Consider the following 21753-nt stretch of genomic DNA (forward strand, 5'->3'; position numbering starts at 1 on the left):
CAAGACACCAGCCCCCCCTCTGTGCAAAGCTATATGGGGGTTAACAATGGTGCCCTTTCTTCCAAACTCTCAGATCTCCAGATTGTGGAGATGCCCGCTTGCACTCTTAACCCATCAGGAAATGTTGGATAATGTTGGCAGGGTTTCTGCTTTTATACCCATAGTACCTGTTGATGGGGATGATTTAAAAAAAAAAAGTCAGGGCTCATCAAGAAATGTTTATCCCAAACCACCTCTTAAACACCCCTGCCTCTTGCTACCGCAGAGACATTTCCCATCCACGTCATGCTAGGGATCAGCGCCAGACTGACTGCTGGGAAGGCATGATCCAAAACCAAACCTCAGATACATTCACCTCTGGTTGGATTCTGTTTTTTTACATTGTTTTTTTTATTCTGCTCCTAGGCTGACTTTTCTTATGTAAAACGAATGCAGTGTGAGGCATGTGAGCATCACACCTGAATAAACACCTTCCTGTTCTTGCCTGAGCCCAGATGTATTGTGTGTCTGTTTGCTTGCTGGAAAAACAGGGTGTGTGAGGTGCCCTTAGCCAAAAGTTCAACTCATGGGTGCAGCACAACTGCTCCTTGGGACAGCTGCTCTGTGGTTCTCATAGGTGCCATCTCGCTTGTCACTTTTCATCCTAACACAGACCTTTACCTCTGTCACGTTATTGACAAAATCTGTAACCATATAGGTCACTGTTGCAACCACTGTTATATAAATATTGTACAAAGGTTGTAGTGTGAGGTGTCTATGGGAAGGTTATGGTTTGCTGGTTATGATTATGTTGTCTATATGCATGTATCGTTTATGTAGTTGATGTTATGAATATTGTCTCTATACTGTCTGTATTTCAAATTTATGCTATGTTTCTGGGTGACACCCCAGACAAGTTGGTGTCAGCTCTGCCTAGCCTGCTTGATTGCCTATTAAGGACCATCAGCTACACAATTGACCCATTGAGAGAAGGCAGATACGCCTTGTGACTCAGCAAAGTATGCAGGACTTGCACATGTGACTCCAAACTCCATTTTGCTGTAATTTTCCACAGTAAGAACAAAAAGGTGTTCTTACACCTGGAAAAGACTAAAAGGCTGATGCCTCATCTCCATCTGGTCTTCAGTCCTGCTTCATACCTCTGGAGGGACTTTGCTACAAACTGAAGCTCTGCACAAAGGACTGAATGACCCATCCCAGCGGGGGATGTTCCAGAAACTTGATTTGAATCTGCAGTTTATTCTATCACTGTTCTAAGCCTGAACCAAGAACTTTGCCATTACTGTATGTAATTGATTCCATTTAACCAATTCTAGCTCTCATCTGTATCTTTTTCCTTTTATGAATAAACCTTTAGATTCTAAAGGATTGGCAACAGCATGATTTGTGGGTAAGATATGATATGTATATTGACCTGGGTCTGGGGCTTGGTCCTTTGGGATCGAGAGAACCTCTTTTCTTTTACTGGGGTATTGGTTTTCATAACCATTTGTCCCATAACAAGTGACACTGGTGGTGATACTGGGAAACTGGAGTGTCTTAGGGAATTGCTTGTGTGACTTGTGGTTAGCCAGTGGGGTAAACTAAAGTCCTCTTGGTCTGGCTGGTTTGGTTTGCCATAGAAGTGGAAAAACCCCAGCCTTGGGCCGTAACTGCCCTGCTTTAAGCAATTTGTCCTGAATTGTCACTCTCAGTTGGGTCCCACCAGAACCAGCATTGTTACAACCTCCCATGCCTGCCCCCATCCCCCCTCCACTACGGGGACCTGACGAACAAACACTTGAGTTGATTGTTCCCCTGCTCTTCCCAGCTGTGGTAGCTGTAACTTGTCCCGCAGACCAGATGCCGCCTTGTATCATTTTACTCCCTAAAAGCCCTTTCAGATTCAGTCTGTATGACTGAGGCTGGACACGATGAAGCGTGAGTCTGGTCTACCATAGATGTGTCGATGGGACTGGAGCAAACACTATGGGAGCAAAACCGCTGCGGGGCCAGTCCGTATGTTAGATATTAGCGTCTCTCCAATTCCTGCCTGCCATCGTCAGTGAGTGCTGACGGAAAACCCTGCGGCTACATTTAAAACTGCCTTAATGAGCAAACTCCTTCAACCCCTTGTCGTCATTGCAGAGCGCCCCCATGCGGGCAGGTGTGGTGTTGCAGGCGAGCCCTTTGTTTTCCCCTCACCCAGGGTAGTGGCAAGTCCAAACAGCCTGTTAAATGCTAAAGAGCACCCCCTGGTGGAGGGTGTCATTTACTAACAGAAAAACCCAGGTAGAACTTCAACAAAACTTTCACCCCAACATCCCGGCAGGTGACGAGTTCATCTTAGCCCATGTCCCCCACCTGAGTCCCATGTTCCCCTCTACCCAGGCTCTTCCCCCTGGGTTCCCTTGGTGCCACTCTCTGCCCTGGGGTTGTGCTTCTTGCCCCTGCTGGAGTAGCATCCTCCTCTGGAGCCAGGGGGTCGGGGAAGTCTGTCCGCTGTGACCCTTCTCCAGGGAAAGCAGGTGATCCAGGTGAGGCTGGGCTTCCAGCCAGTGTCTGGGTGACCACAGGCTGAGACCAGGTCCCTCTGGGTGCCTGCAGACTGCAGTCCTCTATCCACAAGGTGCCCTTCTCCATGAGCTCCTCTGAGAGGTTCGCTGTCCTGATGGGTTCCCCAGAGAACCCTGCTCAGCCCTCTGGCTCAGGTTTCTCCTGCAAGCTGCCCTCCGCTCCACATGAGCCTCCCATCTCCCATTGGAGCTGCCCTCTAACTGAGCATGTGTAACCTTTCTTAATCAACCAGCCGGGGCAGCCAATTACCCCCACTAGGGCTAGAAACTTACTTTTTCTTTAAGGATATAGGCTGAAATCATGACATATCCACCTGACTCCAGGGGATTTAAGGAGAACAATAATTATCATGAGAGTTGGCAATGCTGAGTTTCATAGAATCCAAGGCCTCAAAGGGACAGTCTGACCCCTTCTACAACACAGGCCAGAGAACTCCCTGGAAAAAATTCCTAAGGATTATCTTTTAGAAAAACATCCAAACTTGATTTAAAAACATCCTCCCAGTGGTTAATTCCCTTCACTGTTAAATATTTATACCTTATCTCCAGTATCATGAAAGCCTTTACAAGTAACACTTTATCTTTCAAATGCTTTAACTGTTTCCCCCCTGCCTTTTCTGTCTTTAATAAAAGGTTGAATAGATGTGAATGACGGTGGTTACAATCGCAGCCAGCGGTGGTAGCTTGATGTGGACATTCCAACGGTGTCTTGTGGTGGCACCTTAAAAAACTGTCTGTAAGTAACTTGCCAAGAGTCACCCAGGAAATCTGTGGTGGAGAAGACAATCATACGATGGTCTCCCAAGTTCCAGACCAGCATTCTAGCCACTGGCTCACACCAAAGCCTGTATGTGCCTAGCTGAAGAGGAAGGACTGAGGAGGTCACATCTACAAATAATGCATAATCCAAAGGGATAGCCCCAGAGACCAGACATGAAGATCAGTTATCTCTATACTCTCTTGCCCTCCAGAGGACTTTCGCTCATAGTCACATTGCTTACGACCCTTCTTATATACAGGAAAGGGAGGCTAGTTGCAACCTTTCTGTTCTAACTGCTCTAATAAATGACTGCTTCTCTATTAATAGTGCGTGTGCGCCCATACGGGTTGCTTTTTTTCTTCTTAAAGCCCCAGCTCCTGGAGTCATGAGATCATGTGAGAACTTCAGAATTCATTTATTTATTTTTTAAAATATTTTTAATCCCTCCTGGTTGCAGAGACAAGCTCATGAGTTTTAAGCCACACTCATAATTTTGAGGGGCTTGACGTATGGTTATGGATGCATGGGGTTGGCCATACAGATCAGTTAGTCTCTGTGGAATTATAGCTCCAAATTCCAACAGGGATAACTCAGACCTTCACCTTTCCCAGACAGATAAATGGTGTCCCAGGCACTTTACTGAGTGGCAGTAGTTTGGATAAGACCTTAAAAAGCAGGTCAGATCTGCTCTGTATGAACATTAGAGATTTTAGCACACTTTTCATAAGAGAGGAAGGATATCTTTAGCCAGAATTTCCCCTCTTTGGAGGGTACTTTGAACTGGTTGGTTCCTGCCTTCCACCCCAGTAGTGGCTGCATTTCATTGGTGGCTACATGGTTTAACAGTCATCGCTGGTACTTACACAAGATCACAAGAGTGTCTGTTCCAATACACCGTTTGCACATGAAATTTTCCATGGTGGCTGCCTGCTGAAAGGTCATTTTTTTGCAAAGTTTAGACAAAATCCCTTCAGTAGTTGTTGAATTATTTGGGGGAAAAAAACACTTTTCTGCATGTAAAAAAAAAATCTAATACTACCTTTATAGGACAGGCTGGCAGCCAAAACAATTGTGGCTTGATACTTGCCATGGATGCTGTCTAGAAAGGACGAATGCTTTTGCTCCATTTTGATTCTCCATTTTAAGTGATGGAGAGCCATTTTCAAGGCTTTCTTTGCAACGAAAGGAGCTAGAAACATGCTAAATGAAACTTGAAGTTAGCCTTGGCATTTCTAGCATCCCGTCCCCCCAAACCAGTGGCTGGAGCACAGCTATGGGCTTCAGCACAGATGATCAGCTGAGAGCTTATCTATAAATATGGCCCTACTAAATTCACAGGCATGAAAAACGTGCCACAGACTGGGAAATCTAGTCTCACCTGCATGAGACTTTTGTATGCTTTTACCCTATGCTATACTGATTTCACAGGAGAGACCAGCATTTCTCAAAAAAGGAGGTCCTGACCCAAAAGGGAGTTGCAGGGGGTCACAAGATTATTTTAGGGGGGTTGCGGTATTGCCAACCTTGCTTCTGTGCTTTCTGCAGAGCTGGATGGCTGTAGAGTGGTGGCTGTTGCTGGGCACCCCGCCAGCAGCAGCGCAGAAGTAGGGGTGGCAATACCATCCCATGCCATCCTTACTTCTGCGCTGGTGCTGCTGCTGGCTCTGCCTTCAGAGCTGGGTTCCCGGCCAGCAGCTGCTGCTCTCCAGCTGCCCAGCTCTGAAGGCAGCACCGTCGCCAGCAGCAACGCAGAAGTAAGGGTAGCAGCACCGCAACCCTCCCTACAATAACCTCGTGACCCCCCCAACAACTCCTTTTGGGGTCATGACTCCTACAATTACAACACTGTGAAATTTCCGATTTAAATAGCTGAAATCATGAAATTTATTATTTTTAAAATCCTATGATCCTGAAATTGACCAAAATGGACGGTGAATTTGGTTAGGTACCTAGCTATAAACATCAGCTCATGTGAAAGCACCTCTCAACTTTGAGTCTCCACTGACCAAGGACAACACCGGTGAGTGTTAAGGAGGCTGTTAAGAATGCTGGAGACACAACACGGTTCATGTGAAACATGGCTGTGGCATCATACTTTCTATTTAAGCAAGGCAAGAGATACCACACACTACAAACTGGAGGCCAATGTTAAGTGCATTGTCACTTGTTCACCCTGAAGTTGAACACTGGTTCCGAACAAGACCAGCAAATGCTCACTATCTTTCTGCAAGTAACTCAACTGACTGGCTAGAAGCATGTGGTGCAACAGTGAAAGACTCAACAGCTAAAAAAGTGAAGAACTCTCTCACCACATTCCAAAAATTTGCATACATGGCTGATGAATGCACCAATGCAAATGGGAATCAAATATTAAGTCATTGTGTACATTATCTTGATGTCAGTGATAGGCCAGTAGATGCATTTCTAGATGTTCAAGTTATAGAAGACACATTGGCTGCATCTGTGACAACCCACATCTGAGAAGAGTTAAATGCTTGTCATTGGACCTCAAACAGCTGGCTGCTTGTGCATTTGATGGAGCTGCAAACTTCTCTGGAAGACATGGTGGATACAAGCTTTGCTCAGAGAAAAGTGTAACCCTAATTTCTCCTATACACACTGCAGAGGCCATCTACTCCAACTAGCGCTAATACGAGCTTCAGACTCTTCAAAAGATATTAAAAAAGCTATAAATGTAATGTCTTCATTATGTTCTTTTTTCAGCAAGAGTCCAAAAAGACTGACTATCTTGGAAAATATAGAAGATACACTGGGACTGAAGTTCAAATTAGTCCAACCTGGGAAAAAACCCTGGCTTTCTCATGAACAATGCTTGGCTGTTGTCTTAAAATTACTCCAGTCGTTGTTACTGACTTTGGAAAGTATCTACCAAGGGTATGGCTACACTTGCAAGTTGCAGCGCTGGTGGAGGCTTTCCAGCGCTGCAATTAGTAAGTGGCCACATCTGCAGGGCACTTCCAGCGCTGCAACTCCCTGGCTGCAGCGCTGGCTGTACACCTTGCTCAGCACGGGGAATAAGGATTGCAGCGCTGGTGCTGCAGCGCTGGTCATCAAGTGTGGCCACACACCAGCGCTGTTATTGGCCTCCAGGGTATAAGGATGTATCCCAGAATGCTTTTAACTAAATTACTCCCTTTGTTTTGTTATGCAGCCTCTCTTTGTTTTGTTGTGAACCTCTGGAGCGCCGTTGCTACCGGAGCTGCTCTACCGGAGCTGCTTATCTAAACAAACACAGCTCCTGTTTGCTGTGATCAATCTGTGAAGAATCAAATGAGATATCCTCCTCCCTGCGTGATTCACAGGGGTTGAGTGTTTGCTTTTTGCTTGGCCAGCAGCGAGAAAAGGAGTCGGCAGCTGCTTATCTGGTCTGCAGGCTTTTGCAGTTAAAGAATAAGGAGTTGGGTTTTGTTGTCAACTCGGCGGGCCGGGCTCGGTGCACCCGGAGCTGCTTCAAACAGCTCCTGTTTGCTGTCATCAATCTGTAACTACTGTCAACAATGACATGAGATAACCCCCTGCCTGTCTCATTCACAGGGGTTGAGTGTTTGCTTTGCTTGAGCGGAGGGGGCAGAGGGGGGAAAGAGAGTATGTTGGATGCAGGCTGTTTGCAGTTAACAGTAAGGGGGTGGGAAAATTTTCTGATTTTGCACAGTGTCAGTTCCAAAAATCCACTCTCTCTTCCCCCCCACCCCCCGGTCCCTGTCACACTGCCCCACACCCCCCTCTTTTGAAAAGCACATTGCTGCCACTTGAATGCTGGGATAGCTGCCCACAATGCACCTCTCAGTACAGCGCTGCAAATGTGGCCACACTGCAGCGCTGGTAGCTGTCAGTGTGGCCACACTGCAGTGCTGGCCCTGCACAGCTGGACGACCAGCGCTGCAAACTACCAGCGCTGCAACTTGCAAGTGTAGCCATACCCCAAGATGGAATGGATCTAAGGAGTGAGGCTGGTGGATTACTTTTGCTACTACGGTCAGAGAAGACTATTGCCATTCTCTCTCTTGTAAGTCTACTGTTGAAACCACTTGGGTCATTACACAATGCCATCCAGGCATCTGCTACAACAATAGTAGATCTTTGTCCAGCAAGAGAAGCTACATTTGGATCAATCAGAGAGCTATCCATTGAAAAAGTACTGGAAGAAACAAAGACTTCAGTCCAGAAGTAGACTAATGAAGGCATTTATATTCAGTCCTTAAGTGAAGAGGACAAGAAGTGTTTGTTAAGACAACTGAAAAAGTACAGACTTGATTCTTAAAAATCTACAACAGCAACTTCTAGATTCTTCTCAACCTCTACGTAGGTTTTACAGATCCCTGTCCTACAAAACACCGACAGCTGAGTGGAGTGAGGCACTAGCAGTACTTGTCTCAGTATGTGTGACTCGGGCAGACTGTCAAGCAAAACACCTGTCCCCACACTCTCTCTTGATGCCCTCAATCAGCACAGGTTAAGTACAGTTCTACTGCCTTTTACTCATACAACAAGAATAACAACACCCCCCCCCCCGCATTCAAGTGATTTGTAACCCAACCCCAGCCAAAATCTATCACTTGGGCAACACAGCTCTGTTTGCTGGATACCTAGGTAGATTAGGTGTGAATGTAAATTCAATCTGGTCCTGAAGCCTTTCTCCCCAGCTCATCACTAGCTGTCAGGGAGAGCTCATTTAGACTTTGCTTACAAATCATCATTTGAAATTATTAGGTTGGCCAACATCACCGAAATGAAAGCACTGACATTGTCATAAAAAACAACAGTTGTATAAGGAAGCTAGTCTATGTTCAGACTTTTCAAATCTATTATACTTTCAGATACACATATTTTATCAGTTACTTTATATGTTTTTAAAGTGTGTATTAATGTTTCAATTTCAATTCAAATGTCCAAACAATCACTAAATTGGCAACTCGTAACTAGTTCACAAAACTGGTGGGGAGGGAGAGGTGATGGGGAAATTCAGGGGGGTGTACACCGGGTGTAGGGAAATCCCTGGGTTCTTCTCCCTCCAGACTGCAGCGGGGAAACGAAACCAAACAAAATTACATTTCCTGCAGTACTGGATTCTGTTAGGACTCTGAGCCTTGTTGCCTCTGGCTACTCTTGAACTAAAATAAAAACCTACATGAGCAAACTCCCCTGCCCATTCCACACCCAGCCCAGCCATCAATCTCCTATCTCCGCCCCTTTAACTCACAGTCTTTGCGTGAGCTGCCTTCACAGACAACCACCAAGATCCTCATTTATAACCAGCCCACCAAGAAGCAGCTGCCTGATCTGCCCAGGCTGTGACAGCAGGCCGAAGATGAAGGCTTTTCTTCTCACCCTGCTGGTGGCGGTTCTGTGTGTGGAGCAAGGTGAGATGGTGCTAATGATTCCTCTGTGCCTGAGAGAGAGCCAGGGAAGCAGCTAGAAATGGCAGGGGCAGAGGGGGATTTTTGCAGCACCGTTGGCAAAGATTCTACCTTTCAGTGGGAGCTGGCACTTCTGCAAAGCTCCCTTTGCAGCCAGCCACTTGGGAGTGCGAAGCAATGGCTGGTGCATTGGTTGTCTTTCCAGCACTAGCTTGTGTGGCTGTAATAAAAATAGCTCAGTGCAGGCACAGGCACAGCAAGTTATCTCCATTTCATGATGCTTAGAGGGATGCAGTGCTCTGGATGCAAGAGGGAGCACAGCTCTGTGGATCTGAGCTCTTTCCAACAGCAGCTGTCTTGAGAGGCCTAGAGGGGGCTAAGGGGGGCTGACTAGCTCTAGAGACCTGTCTAATCATCTCTTAAAGAAACCTTTTATACGGTTATCCTCGGAGCCAGGCTCTTTCACTCAGGGCGATCGGTGCTTCTCAGCATTGCTTTCTTGCAACCATAACTTTTGCAAGTTCTTCTACTGTAATCAGCTAAAAACATAAGGGTCTGATCATGATCCCAGATACAGTGGAGTAAATCAGGAGTAACTGCACTGAATTCAGATAAGCCGGCGCAGTGGAACATTGGCACAAATGAGATCAGACTCAGGCCCGGCGTTCTTACAATGCTGCAGTGGAATCCCAGTAATATTGGAGAGGGAGGGGGGCTCAGAGCAGTAGGTTCTGGTTGGAGGAGCCATGGGTTGATTCTTAATGGAGGATAATTTTACTTCTCCAGCTCTTCCTGAGCTCATCTGCTTTTAAAAAAATATAAGGAGGTCTGAGGCAGTTTGATACTTGGTTTGGAACAGGCATTTGTGGAACAGGCTTTTATTTGATTATTTATTTGCCACTAAGCCTAGGAAGAACAGGCTCGGTTATTAACCAATGAATGTTCACTTGTTCGAAGATTTCCCCACTTATCGTCTCCCAGATGCTGTTGTTTTTTTGATTGTCTATACAAATCCATTAACCCCCTCTCTTACTGTTTACTCACATTAACGTACATAAATAAATCACCCCAAGACCTGCACCAGGTGCCAGGATAAACTGCAGCCTGAGCCCAAGGAAACTGACCAGCTCCAGCCACCTGGATTTCTTATTCTGTGGGGTCCATAGTGAGAAAGAAGGAGTTGGTTTCTTGCTGCACTTAAGAGGATCTTAGCTGCTCCCTCTACATACTCACTCTGGATCCCACACCGCAGAAATCTGCTGGCCCCTGTGCCTGGACAGTAGACGCCCTTCGCCAGGCAAATGGGGTTATTGCAGGTAGCTTTGTCCCTAGAGCAACAGGAATATTCCTTTTACCATGCAAGGAGCCTCTCCTGAGGAATTCCCTTTGCTTTAGCTGCCTACTCACTAACCTGCCTTGAAGACATAACGTGGAGTTTAAGTGCCAAGAACTGGGCGGTTGAAGGAGAGCAGTGGCTGCGCGGAGAACACAGACAGAGCTGGCGTGGGCAGTAACGGTTTGATGCAAAGCCCAGTGATGTCAGCGGGAGTCTTTCCACTGAGTGAGAGCAGCAAAGAATCCTGTGGCACCTTATAGACTAACAGACGTTTTGCAGCATGAGCTTTCGTGGGTGAATACCCACTTCTTCAGATGCAAGGAAAAGGATAAATGGACACAAATCAGATATTAGGAATGGCAATATACAAAAACCTGTAGGAGAACACTTCAACCTCCCTGGCCACACAATAGCAGATCTTAAGGTGGCCGTCCTGCAGCAAAAAAACTTCAGAACCAGACTTCAAAGAGAAACTGCTGAGCTCCAGTTCATCTGCAAATTTGACACCATCAGCTCAGGATTAAACAAAGACTGTGAATGGCTTGCCAACTACAGAACCAGTTTCTCCTCTCTTGGTTTTCACTCAACTGCTAGAAGAGGACCTCATCCTCCCTGATTGAACTAACCTCGTTATCTCTAGCTTACTTCTTGCTTGCATATATATACCTGCCCCTGGAAATTTCCACCACTTGCATCTGAAGAAGTGGGTATTCACCCACGAAAGCTCATGCTGCAAAACGTCTGTTAGTCTATAAGGTGCCACAGGATTATTTGCTGCTTTTACAGATCCAGACTAACACGGCTATCCCTCTGATACTTTCCACTGAGTGCGGTGGGCATTGGGTGGGGTGTGAGAGCCTTGGCCGAGCTGTGCTCTTTGCAAGGTCAGATTCCACAGGTCTTATCTAAGGCATTTCCTAAGGGCTGTGTTGTTTCTCATGAGTTCTTCAGTATCTCTAGTAGCTGAGCACCAAAAGCTTCTTCCCCTGGCAAATTGTCTCATTATCTGCTTGATGGCAATTGGTTTTTGCTCTTGCATTGCTTAGGTTCCTTGTTCTGTAGTTTCAGTCACAGATTCCTTAAATAATTCCTCCCTCTTCATTGCATTTTCTATTTTTAGACATTTTTCATGAGCCCGCGGTTTCTGTTTTTCCTCTGTAATGTACTCGTTAGTACTGGCATTTGACTTCGTGCCGTGTGACATTTTGATGAAAAAACTAGAATGACAGAACATTAGCCTGGCACACATTGACTACGGCCACGTCTACCCTAGCGCGCTTACAGCGGCAGAACTGTACCAATGAAGCTACACCTCTGTAAGATCTCTCGTGTGGCTGCTGTATGCCGACCGGATAGAGCTCTGCCCTTGACAGAATTAAACCACCCCCAGTGAGTGGTTGTAGCTGTGTTGGTGGGTGAGCGACATAGCTCTGTCCACACTAGCAGTTAGGTCAGTGTAACTTATGTCACTCAGGCATGCTCACTCTCTTATCTAGTGTCATAGAATCATAGAAATGTTGGGCTGGATGAAACCTCAAGTGGTCATCAAATCCAGCCCCCTATGCTGAGGCAGGACTTAGTAAACCTAGACCATCCCTGACAGGTGTTTGTCCAACTTGTTCTTAAAAACCTCCAATGACTGGGATTCCACAACTTCCCTTGGAAGCCTCACAGTTCAGGTTTTCTAAACCTTTTATCATTTTTGTTGGACTCTCTCCAATTTGTCCACCTCTTTGGGTGCCCAGAATTGGACACAGTACTCCAGCTGAGGCCTCACCAGCAGGGGCGGTGAGTTATATGGGCCTGTGGTGCCCGGGCTCCAGCAATATTCAGGGGTCGGGGGCCCAGCTCCACCAGTGTTTGGAGCCGGGTCTCTCCCCTGGCTCCTCGCGCCACACCCAAGTGTCCCCCAGCCCCCACTTGCTGCTCCCGCCTGCCTTCCCTGGGTCCCAGAGCCTCCCTGCCTCTCCCCTGCTGCTCGGCATCAACTGCCACTGCAGGGTCCTAGCACCCCCAATCCCCACTGGTGCCAGGGCAGGCTGGCCCTGCCCTTCCTCCTCGGACCCTTCCCTTCTCCAGCGGGACCCTCCACCAGCACAAGGGGACCCTCCTGCCTGCAGTCACCGCTCCTACCCCACGCTGGGCAAGGGGCAGCCCCACCCACCACCCCCAGTGAGGCTACAGTGAGGGGCAGCAGCAGGGGAATGTGCTGTCGGGTGAGGGGAAGGGAGGCCCTTCCCCCAGGGCTCGCTCCTGCCGGCAGGGAAAGGGTTGGGGGGAGTCCTCCTCTCTGGCCCCAGCCCTGGGGCAGCCTGCCGGCACCCCAAACTCCTCATCCCTGGCTCCACCCCACCCCAGAAGCCCGCACCCCCGGCCAGAACCCTCACCCCTCACCCCAATCCTCTTCCTGAGCCCCTCCCACACCCCTAACCCCTCATCCCCAGCCCCACCCCACAGCCCTCACCCCTCACCCCAACCTGCTGCCTGAGCCCCTCTCACACCCCAAACCCCTCATCCCTGGCCCCACCCCCGAGCCCGCACCCCCAGCCAGAGCCCTCACCCCTCACCCCAATCCTCTTCCTGAGCCCCTCCCACACCCCAAACCCCTCATCCCCAGCCCCACCCCACAGCCCTCACCCCTCACCCCAACCCGCTGCCTGAGCCCCTCCCACACCCCAAACCCCTCATCCCCAGCCCCACCCCACAGCCCTCACCCCTCACCCCAACCTGCTGCCTGAGCCCCTCTCACACCCCAAACCCCTCATCCCTGGCCCCACCCCCGAGCCTGCACCCCCAGCCAGAGCCCTCACCCCTCACCCCAATCCTCTTCCTGAGCCCCTCCCACACGCCAAACCCCTCATCCCCAGCCCCACCCCACAGCCCTCACCCCTCACCCCAACCCGCTGCCTGAGCCCCTCCCACACCCCAAACCCCTCATCCCCAGCCCCACCCCACAGCCCTCACCCCTCACCCCAAACCGCTGCCTGAGCCCCTCCCACACCCCAAACCCCTCATCCCCAGCCCCACCCCACAGCCCTCACCCCTCACCCCAACCTGCTGCCTGAGCCCCTCTTACACCCCAAACCCCTCATCCCTGGCCCCACACCACAGCCCTCACCCCCAGCCAGAGCCGTCACCCCTCACCCCAACCTGCTGCCTGAGCCCCTCTCACACCCCAAACCCCTCATCCCTGGCCCACACCACAGCCCTCACCCCTCACCCCAACCTGCTGCCTGAGCCCCTCCCAAACCCCTCATACCAGCCCCACCTGAGAGCCCTCACATTTTAAAATTATTTTTAAAAATATATATCGGCTTACAAGGCAGGTGTGTGTGGTGGTGGGGTTGGGGGGTGGGATTGGACCCGTTCTGGGCACCACCAAAAATTATACAAACCTGCCACCCCTGCTCACCAGTGCCAAATAGAACAGGACAATTTCCTCCTCTGTCTGACATTCAAGACTCCTGTTACTACACTTGAGAATGATATTAGCCTTTTTTTTAAACTGCATCACATTGTTGACTCATATTCAATGTGTGATCCACTATAACCCTCAGCTCCTTTCCAGCAGTGCCACCACCTAGCCAGTTGGTCCCTGTTTTGTAGCTGTGCATTTGATTTTTCCTTCCAAACTGTAGTACTTTGCACTTAACTTCCTTGAATTTCACTTTGTGGATTTCAGACCAATTGTCGAATTTGTCAAGGTCATTTTGAATTCTAACCCTGCCCTCCAAAGTGCTTGCAACCCCTCCCAGCTTGGCATCATCTGCAAATGTAATAAGCATACTCAGTACTGGCCTCTGCAGGACCCCACAGGATTCGCCTTCCCAGTTTGACACCGAACAGTGTTTCAATCAGTTGTGCACCCGCCTTATAGGAATTTAATTTAGAACACCTGGCTTTGCTTTGCTTATGGGAATGTCATATAGGACTGTGTCAAAATCGAGCTATATCACACCTACTGCTTTCCCCCTATCCACTAGGCTAGTTGTCAAAGAAGGAAATGAGGTGGGTATGGCATGATGGTTTCTTGAGAAGCCCATGCTTATTTTTTCTTATAACCCTATTACCCTGTCTGTAACATTATGGCTTTGGAAAGGAACGTGCTGAGAACTTATTTACAAATGGGTATCACAGAGGGCGTTGGGGGAACTTTTCAGAGGCATAAATAGCAGTTGGGTGCCCAGCTGCTATTTCTGCCTTTGAAAAATTCCTCCTCTGTGTTTTGGGTCCAATCCTGAAGTCCTTACTCAGTCGATGCACAGGGAAACCTATCACTGACTTCAATGAGAATTTAGCCTGAAATAGCGGCTGAGAACATCAGGATACGGTGCACTTTGATGCTCATTAGCAGCAGGTGACAGGGATGGGGATTAGAATAATAGAATCATAGAAGATTAGGGTTGGGAGAGACCTCAGGAGGTATCTAGTCCAACCCCCTGCTCAAGGAGGATCAATCGCCAACTAAATCATCCCAGCCAGGGCTTTGTCAAGCCGGGCCTTAAAAACCTCTAAGGAAGGAGATTCTACCACCTCCCTAGGGAACCCATTCCAGTGCTTCACCACCCTCCTAGTGAAATAGTGTTTCCTAATATCCAACCTAAACCTCCCCCACTGCAACTTGAGACCATTGCTCCTTGTTCTGTCATCTGCCACCACTGAGAACAGCCGAGCTCCATCCTCTTTGGAACCCCCCTTCAGGTAGTTGAATGCTGCTCTCGAATCCCCCCTCACCCTTCTCTTCTGCAGACTAAATAACCCCAGTTCCCTCAGCCTCTCCTCGTAAGTCATGTGCTCCAGCCCCCTAACCATTTTTGTTGCCCTCTGCTGGACTCTCTCCAATTTGTCCACATCCCTTCTGTAGTGCAGGGACCAAAACTGGATGCAATACTCCAGGTGTGGCCTCACTAGTGCTGAATAGTGGGGAATAATCACTTCCCTCGATCTGCCGGCAATGATCCTACTAATGCAGCCCAATATGTCATTGGCCTTCTTGGCAACAAAGGCACATTGTAAACCAGGAACAAATAACATGTCTCTGCAAGCCTCTAACATGGGGTGTGTTTTCCTTTTGCAGCTCACTCGCTGGTGTGCTTCACCTGTAAGGATGCGTCCTCCAACTGGGATTGTCTGGCATCAACTACATGTGCAAGTGATGAAAACTACTGTGTGACCACGTATCTTGGTGCAGGAATTGGTAAATTTGGGCATGATCTGCTTATTGTCTTTCCCTAGCGCTTTCCCAGATGACATCCTGCCCCAGCTCCAGATCCCTGGGTTTTCCTTCCTCCTTCTACTGGAAGGGTGGGACATCGCTGATGTGGAACTGGGAAATCACTCCTTGAAACCGAATGGCAGGAGAACTTTTCTGGGATGCGCTAAGTGCGGGAGCCCCTGTGCTCATTAGTGAGGTTTGCACATGAGTGAATGACTGATCTAAGGGCAGTGCAGGCAATGTCAGGCTTCCTGTATGCCAATGGAGGGGATCCATATCTACCCCTCCAGTGTTGGCTGAAGTCCTGAAATGAGGCTCTTTATAGCCCAGTCCTGCAGCCGCTCCCCAGCCATACAATGGTTTAAGCACCAAACATCGCACGTGCCGGTGCAAGGTTCCACTATCGGCATGTGCAAGTGAGAGAATTTGCACATTCCAATCCCAGTGCCTGGCTAGTTGTGCATGCACAGGAGGAGGCCGGGTTGAAGCCTTTTTGGATATATTGGTGTCTGCTGCTTAATAAGCTGTGCTGTGACCTAACTACTACGAGCTCTTTAAAGTTCTGAGGCTCAAGAGCAGGAGACAGGACTAGTCACTTCCGCGCTGCATCCCCGCAGCCCTCACTGAACTCCCAAAGCCCTGTCCCAGCATGCAGTGGGCAGAGTGTGACAATCTGGAATGGATTCTCAGAGTTCTTTGGCTGTTCCCACGTCCTGACCAGGAATCTGAAGGGGATGTTCCCAGATGGTTACAAATGGATCTGTAACTGCTAGGAAGAGACTAGTGCTGTTTTCAGGGTATATAATAGCAGTAGTGACTTAAATCGCTGGGCATTGAGTGGCAGAGCTAAGGCTCTGAGGCCATTAACTGCTGAGAAATGGCCTCCTCACCTCAGGATTGCTTAGCTACATCAGTACAATTATCTCCTTTGCAGAGCTAAGGAGCTCCTCTCCGAACTCTGGGAAACTTTTAATCTTGAGTCTCTTTCTCTTGTTTGTTTTTCCGGTTCAGGCGGACATTCCGGGCAGAGCATCTCCAAGGGATGTTCTTCAGTTTGCCCCAGCGGTGGGATAAACATAGGGATAGCAGCCACCTCTGTTTCCTGCTGCAGTTCTTTCTTGTGCAACACCAGTGGGACCAGCAGCGTCAAAGTCAGCTACTCCGTGCTGGCCATGGCAATCTTGGCCAGCTTCGTCTATATCAGAGCTGGACTGTGATCGGGCCAGGACAAAGAACTTGATGCCCTGAAGAACCTGCTCAGGCTTCTCCAACAAGACACCAACCTCCCCTCTGTGCAAAGCTATACTGGGGTTACCGATGGTGCCCTTTCTTCCAAACTCTCTCTAAGATCCCATTAGACAATACCTGCTCTCTTGCCATTCACAAGGAAATCTTGCTGCTTTCACTGGGTGCCCCTCTGTGCCTCTCAGCAGATCTGGATTGCTGCTCCCATGGTTTTGGGCACAGGAGGCCTGGGAAGCTCAATTGAACAGTGCAGCCCCACTGGGTAGATGCCTGCTTGCGCTCTTAACCCATCAGGAAATGGTGGATAATGTTGTCAGGGCGTCTGCTTTTATACCCGTAGTCCCAGTTGATGGGGCTGATTTAAAAAAACGGTCAGGGCTCACCAGGAAATGTTTTTCCCAAACCCCCTCCAAAGCAGAATACTTAAACACCCCTGCCTCTTGCTACCGCAGAGACATTTCCCATCCACGTCACGCTAGGGATCAGCGCCAGACTGACTGCTGGGAAGGCATGATCCAAAACCAAACCCCAGATACATTCACCCCCGATTGTCTGTTTTCTTTACATTGTTTTCTTTATTCTGCCGCTTGGCTGACTTTTCTTATGTAAAATGAATGCAGTGCTCACATTGTGAGCATCACACCTGAATAAACACCTTCCTGTTCTTGCCTGAGCCCAGATGTATTGTGTGTCTGCTTGCTTGCTGGAAAAACAGGGTGTGTGAGGTACCCTTAACTGAAAGCTCAACTCATGGGTGCAGCACAACGGCTCCTTGGGACAGCTGCTCTGTGGTTCTCATAGGCGCCATCTCTCTTCTCACTTTTCATCCTAACACAGACCTTTACCGCCCATGCCTGCCCCCATCCCCCCTCCACTACGGGGCCCTAAGGAACGAACACTTGAGTTGATTATTCCCCTGCTCTTCCCAGCTGTGGTTGCTGAGACTCGTCCCACAGACCAGATGCCGCCTTGCATCGCTTTACTCCCTAAAAGCTCTTTCAGATTCAGTCCGTATGACTGAGGCTGGACACGATGAATCGTGAGTCTGGTCTACCATAGATGTGTTGATGGGACTGGAGCAAACACTATGGGAGCAAAACCGCTGCGGGATCAGTCTGTATGTTAGATATTAGCATCTCTCCAATTCCTGCCCGGCATCGTCAGTGAGTGCTGACGGAAAACCCTGCGGCTATATTTAAAAACAGCCTTAATGAGCAAACTCCTTCAATCCCTTGTCGTCATTGCAGAGCGCCCCCATGCGGGCAGGTGTGGTGTTGCAGGCCAGCCCTTACTTTGTTTTCCCCTCACCCAGGGTAGTGGCAAGTCCAAACAGCCTGTTAAATGCTAAAGAGCACCCCCTGGTGGAGGGTGTCATTTATTAACAGAAAAGCCCAGGCAGAAAATCAACAAAATATTCACCCCAACATCCCGGCAGGTGACAAGTTCATCTTAGCCCATGTGCCCCACCTGAGTCCCATGTTCCCCTCTACCCAGGCTCTTCCCCCGGGGTTCCCTTGGTGCCACTCTCTGCCCTGGGTTGTGCCTCTTGCCCCTGCTGGAGTAACGTCCTCCTGTGGAGCCAGGGGGTTGGGGAAGTCCATCCGCTGTGACCCTTCTCCAAGGAAAACAGGTGATCCAGGTGAGACTGGGCTTCTAGCCTGTGGTGTGACTCTGTCCCTGCTGCTGTGACCTCACATGCACAGGGCATGCAAGATCATGCTGCATGGAGGACACCATTTTGCAGGGTGCGCCATTCCTCCTCCATTGACGTGACTTCACACACACGGTGCATGCAAGGTCATGTCGCAAGGATGATGACATTTTACAGAGTGATACTGGTGTGGTCTGAGGTCATGCTGGTGGGGACAGAACAGCACACTCTGTGAAGAGCCTCTTCTGTGCATCATAGGATCATAGAATATCAGGGTTGGAAGGGACCTCAGGAGGTATCTAGTCCCTGCTCAAAGCAGGACCAGCACCAACTAAATCATCCCAGCCAGGGCTTTGTCAAGCCTGACCTTAAAAACTTCTAAGGAAGGAGATTCCACCACCTCTCTAGGTAACCCATTCCAGTGCTTCATGATGACATTGGACAAAAAGGACATGGGCTTTTATATCAGTTCTACAGAGGGACAAACTTTACAGAAACAAGACTGTCTAGCTTCAAAGTGGCTGCATGGCTTGCCTTGGTTTCTGTTAAATTTAACATAAATTAATTTCCTGAGTTTCTAATATTTGGGGTTTTTTTTTTATAACTACAAAATTGTAGCAATAGTTTTTAACCCTTAAGATACTGAGATGCACTTTCAACCTTAACTCCAGATTAATGAAGACAGCTGCATGGAAATTCTAACTCACCCTGGCTTTCCTGACTACTCAGAAACAATGGCACAAGGCAGAGGGTCTTCCAGGCAGAGGCTCAGATAGGAGGAGTAAGGATATTTTTGTGGTTAAATCACTGGCGTGGGACTCAGAAAATCTGGTTTTAGTTTCTGGCTCTGCCCCAGTCTCCTTGTGTGACCTTGGGCAAGTCATTTAACCTCTCCATGCCTCGGTTTCCCCATTCAGATGATGATAGTGGTTGAGCAGAGGCCTGTTCTCTAAATTGTTCAAAGTAACACAAGTCCAGCTCACCTGGTTATGTAAAATTGTTTAGACAGGCAGTGAAAACTGGTACAAATTGGATCGTTTTGAGTTACAAGTTCAGGGGACGGGGGAGTCACTACATGAGAGGAGTGGGATGGGTGGACTGGAAAGAGTGAACATCACCTTCAAGGAGGCCATCCCCACCATCTCGTGATCCTCCAGGACCCACCAAGCCTCCTGATCAGACTGAGCCAGAGAGCCATCACCATCTCCACCAGCTTCAGCTAATTCCTGAACAACACCAGGGGTGTGAGACTCAAGCTCCTGCTGTCACCTTCCCCCTCCAGGGTTATTTTCCTGACCCTTCTTCTCTCTTCTGTTTTTTATTCCATGCTTTCTGCCTGCTGGCTGAGCTGGCCAAATCTACTCCACCTTTCGCAACACTACTGCGAGCCTGTGACCATTAAGACAAGCTAAAAGCAATGCACCCCGCCCCCAAACCTAAATCAGGCCTGGTCTACACTAGGATCTTAAATCGAATTTAGCAGCGTTAATTCGAACTAATCGCTCAACCGTCCACACCAGGAAGCCATTTAATTCGAACTAGGGGGCTCCTTAGTTCGAATTTGGTACTCCACCCCGACAGGTGGAGTAACGCTAAATTCGCACTTGCTAGCTCGAATTAGGCTAGGTGTGGATGCAAATCAAACTTAGTAGCTCCGGGAGCTATCCCACACTGCACCACTCTGTTGACGCTCTGGACAGCAGTCCGAGCTTGGATGTTCTGAGCAGCCACACAGGAAATGACCCGGGAAAATTTGAAATCCTTTTCCTGTCTGGACAGTTAGAATCTCATTTCTTGCTTTGACATCGGGGCGAGCTCCGCGGCACCTGCAACGATGCAGAGCTCTCCAGCAGAGGAGTCAGCCCAATGCAAGAATAGAAAGAGGTCCCCAGCATGGACAGACCGGGAAGTCCAGGATCTGATCGCTGTGTGGGGCGAGGAGTCTGTGCTGTCGGAGCTGCGCTCCAACAAGCGTAATGCAAAGACCTTCGAGAAGGTCTCCCAAGCCATGACACAGAAAGGATACAGCCGGGATGCGATGCAGTGCCGCGTGAAAGTCAAGGACCTGAGGCAAGGCTATCAAAAAGTCAGAGCGGCAAACGGACGCTCCGGAGCACAGCCCCAGACATGCCGCTTCTACGAGGCACTGCATGCCATTCTCGGTGGGTCTGCCACCACTGTCCCACCACTGACCGTGGACTCAGTGGATGGCATAGTGAGCCAGGACAGTTCCTACTCGATGTTCGCCGATGGGCAAGACGACGAAGGGTCCGTGGAGGAAGGCGCAGGCGACAGCGAACACAATGCCGCTTTCCCTGACAGCCAGGATCTCTTCATCACCCTCACAGAGATCCCCTACCAACCCTCACCGGCCGTGAACCCGGACTCAGAGTCAGGGGAAGGATCAGGCGGTAAGTCGTATAAACAAGAAAATATTTATTTGCTCGAAAACATGTATACCAAAAATATAAATTCTATCTATAAATACTATATCTAAAAGTTTTTAAAGGGAAACTAAACGAACAGTAGGTCTACACAGATTGGGATGGAACAATAGTCCTCCATGGACAATTCCACAAATGCTTCAAACAGTTCCTCAAATACCCTCCGCAGGAGGTTTCGAGGAAGAGGTGCCTTATTTGGTCCTCCGGTGAAGCTCACTCTTCCACGCCACGACATCCTCAGATACAGGGGAACCATCGCCTCTACCAGCATGGCCGCGTAGGGTCCCGGTCGGTGAAGTGCTTCCCTTAACATCCTTTCTTTCTGCACTCGAGAGACACGCCTCAGGGTAATCTCGTTACTGAAGTGCTGCATCTAATTAGGGCAATTAGCGAATAGTTACTGTTCTTAATGGTTTACTTATACTTTGCATAACAAAGCCCCGCGCTTAGCAGCCACGTGCTGTAGGCCACACAGGAAAAGCATACATTGATCTTTCCCCTGCAGTGTCGGGAGTGGCTGCAAAAGGGTCATAGTATCTGATTTCCAGATTGCCTTTAGCACGACGGCACAGCTATCCGTTAACTGATAAGCATAATGTACTGTAAGGCTTACCAGGACTCTCTGCTAGAGGGATTCTGCTATCTCTCCCGACTTCTCCGCTCTCCTGTTCAATGGCGCAGCCAATCAGAGCGTAGGCCAAAATGTTGTGCTTCTCTGGAGACCACGTGACACTTGTTGTCCGGTACGGTCTTCTTCATAGAAATTGACTAGACGGTGTTCACTGTTCGCCAAAATGTATCTGTACAAGGAAATCACTAACTTTCCCCATCACACAGCTTCGGCTCCTTCCCGGACTGCCCCGGCATCCCCCTCGCAGAGACTGGCAATGATTAGACGGCGAAAGAAGAAGACTAGGGACGACATGTTCGCTGAACTGATGGCCTGCTCCCGAGCAGAGGCTGCAGAGCAGAAACACTGGAGGGAGACCCTATGTGAGCAGCCTCGCACACTCATGGAACGTGAGGATAGGTGGCGGCAGGAAGACCAGCAGACCACCCAAACGCTGCTTGGTCTCATGAAGGAACAAACGGACACGCTTCGTCGCCTTGTTGATGTCCTGCAGGACCGCAGGCTGGAGGACAGGGCCCCCCTGCAGTGTCTCTGCAAT

The 21753-nt window shown here is 49.1% G+C and overlaps 1 protein-coding gene across 1 annotated transcript; it reads left to right on the forward strand.

The window, feature by feature from the left end:
• The first annotated feature begins 8516 nt into the window (after positions 1 to 8516).
• On the forward strand, positions 8517 to 17065 carry LOC123362669 (lymphocyte antigen 6E-like). Its single transcript, XM_045003089.1, has 3 exons — positions 8517 to 8696; positions 15107 to 15226; positions 16256 to 17065. The coding sequence occupies exons 1-3, from the start codon at positions 8645 to 8647 to the stop codon at positions 16459 to 16461; spliced, it is 378 nt and encodes a 125-aa protein (XP_044859024.1). The 5' UTR covers positions 8517 to 8644; the 3' UTR covers positions 16462 to 17065.
• Positions 17066 to 21753: the final 4688 nt, after the last annotated feature.

Source organism: Mauremys mutica, chromosome 2, assembly GCF_020497125.1.
Source record: "Mauremys mutica isolate MM-2020 ecotype Southern chromosome 2, ASM2049712v1, whole genome shotgun sequence".
In the NCBI taxonomy this organism is placed as follows: domain Eukaryota; kingdom Metazoa; phylum Chordata; order Testudines; family Geoemydidae; genus Mauremys; species Mauremys mutica.

Bases quoted from the DNA above. Each gene is read 5' to 3' on its own strand.
- LOC123362669 (XM_045003089.1), top strand. From the start codon at position 8,645: ATGAAGGCTTTTCTTCTCACCCTGCTGGTGGCGGTTCTGTGTGTGGAG. The intron at 8,697-15,106 runs GTGAGATGGTGC...TTCCTTTTGCAG, and splicing joins GGTTCTGTGTGTGGAGCAAG to CTCACTCGCTGGTGTGCTTC. The intron at 15,227-16,255 runs GTAAATTTGGGC...TTTCCGGTTCAG, and splicing joins GTATCTTGGTGCAGGAATTG to GCGGACATTCCGGGCAGAGC.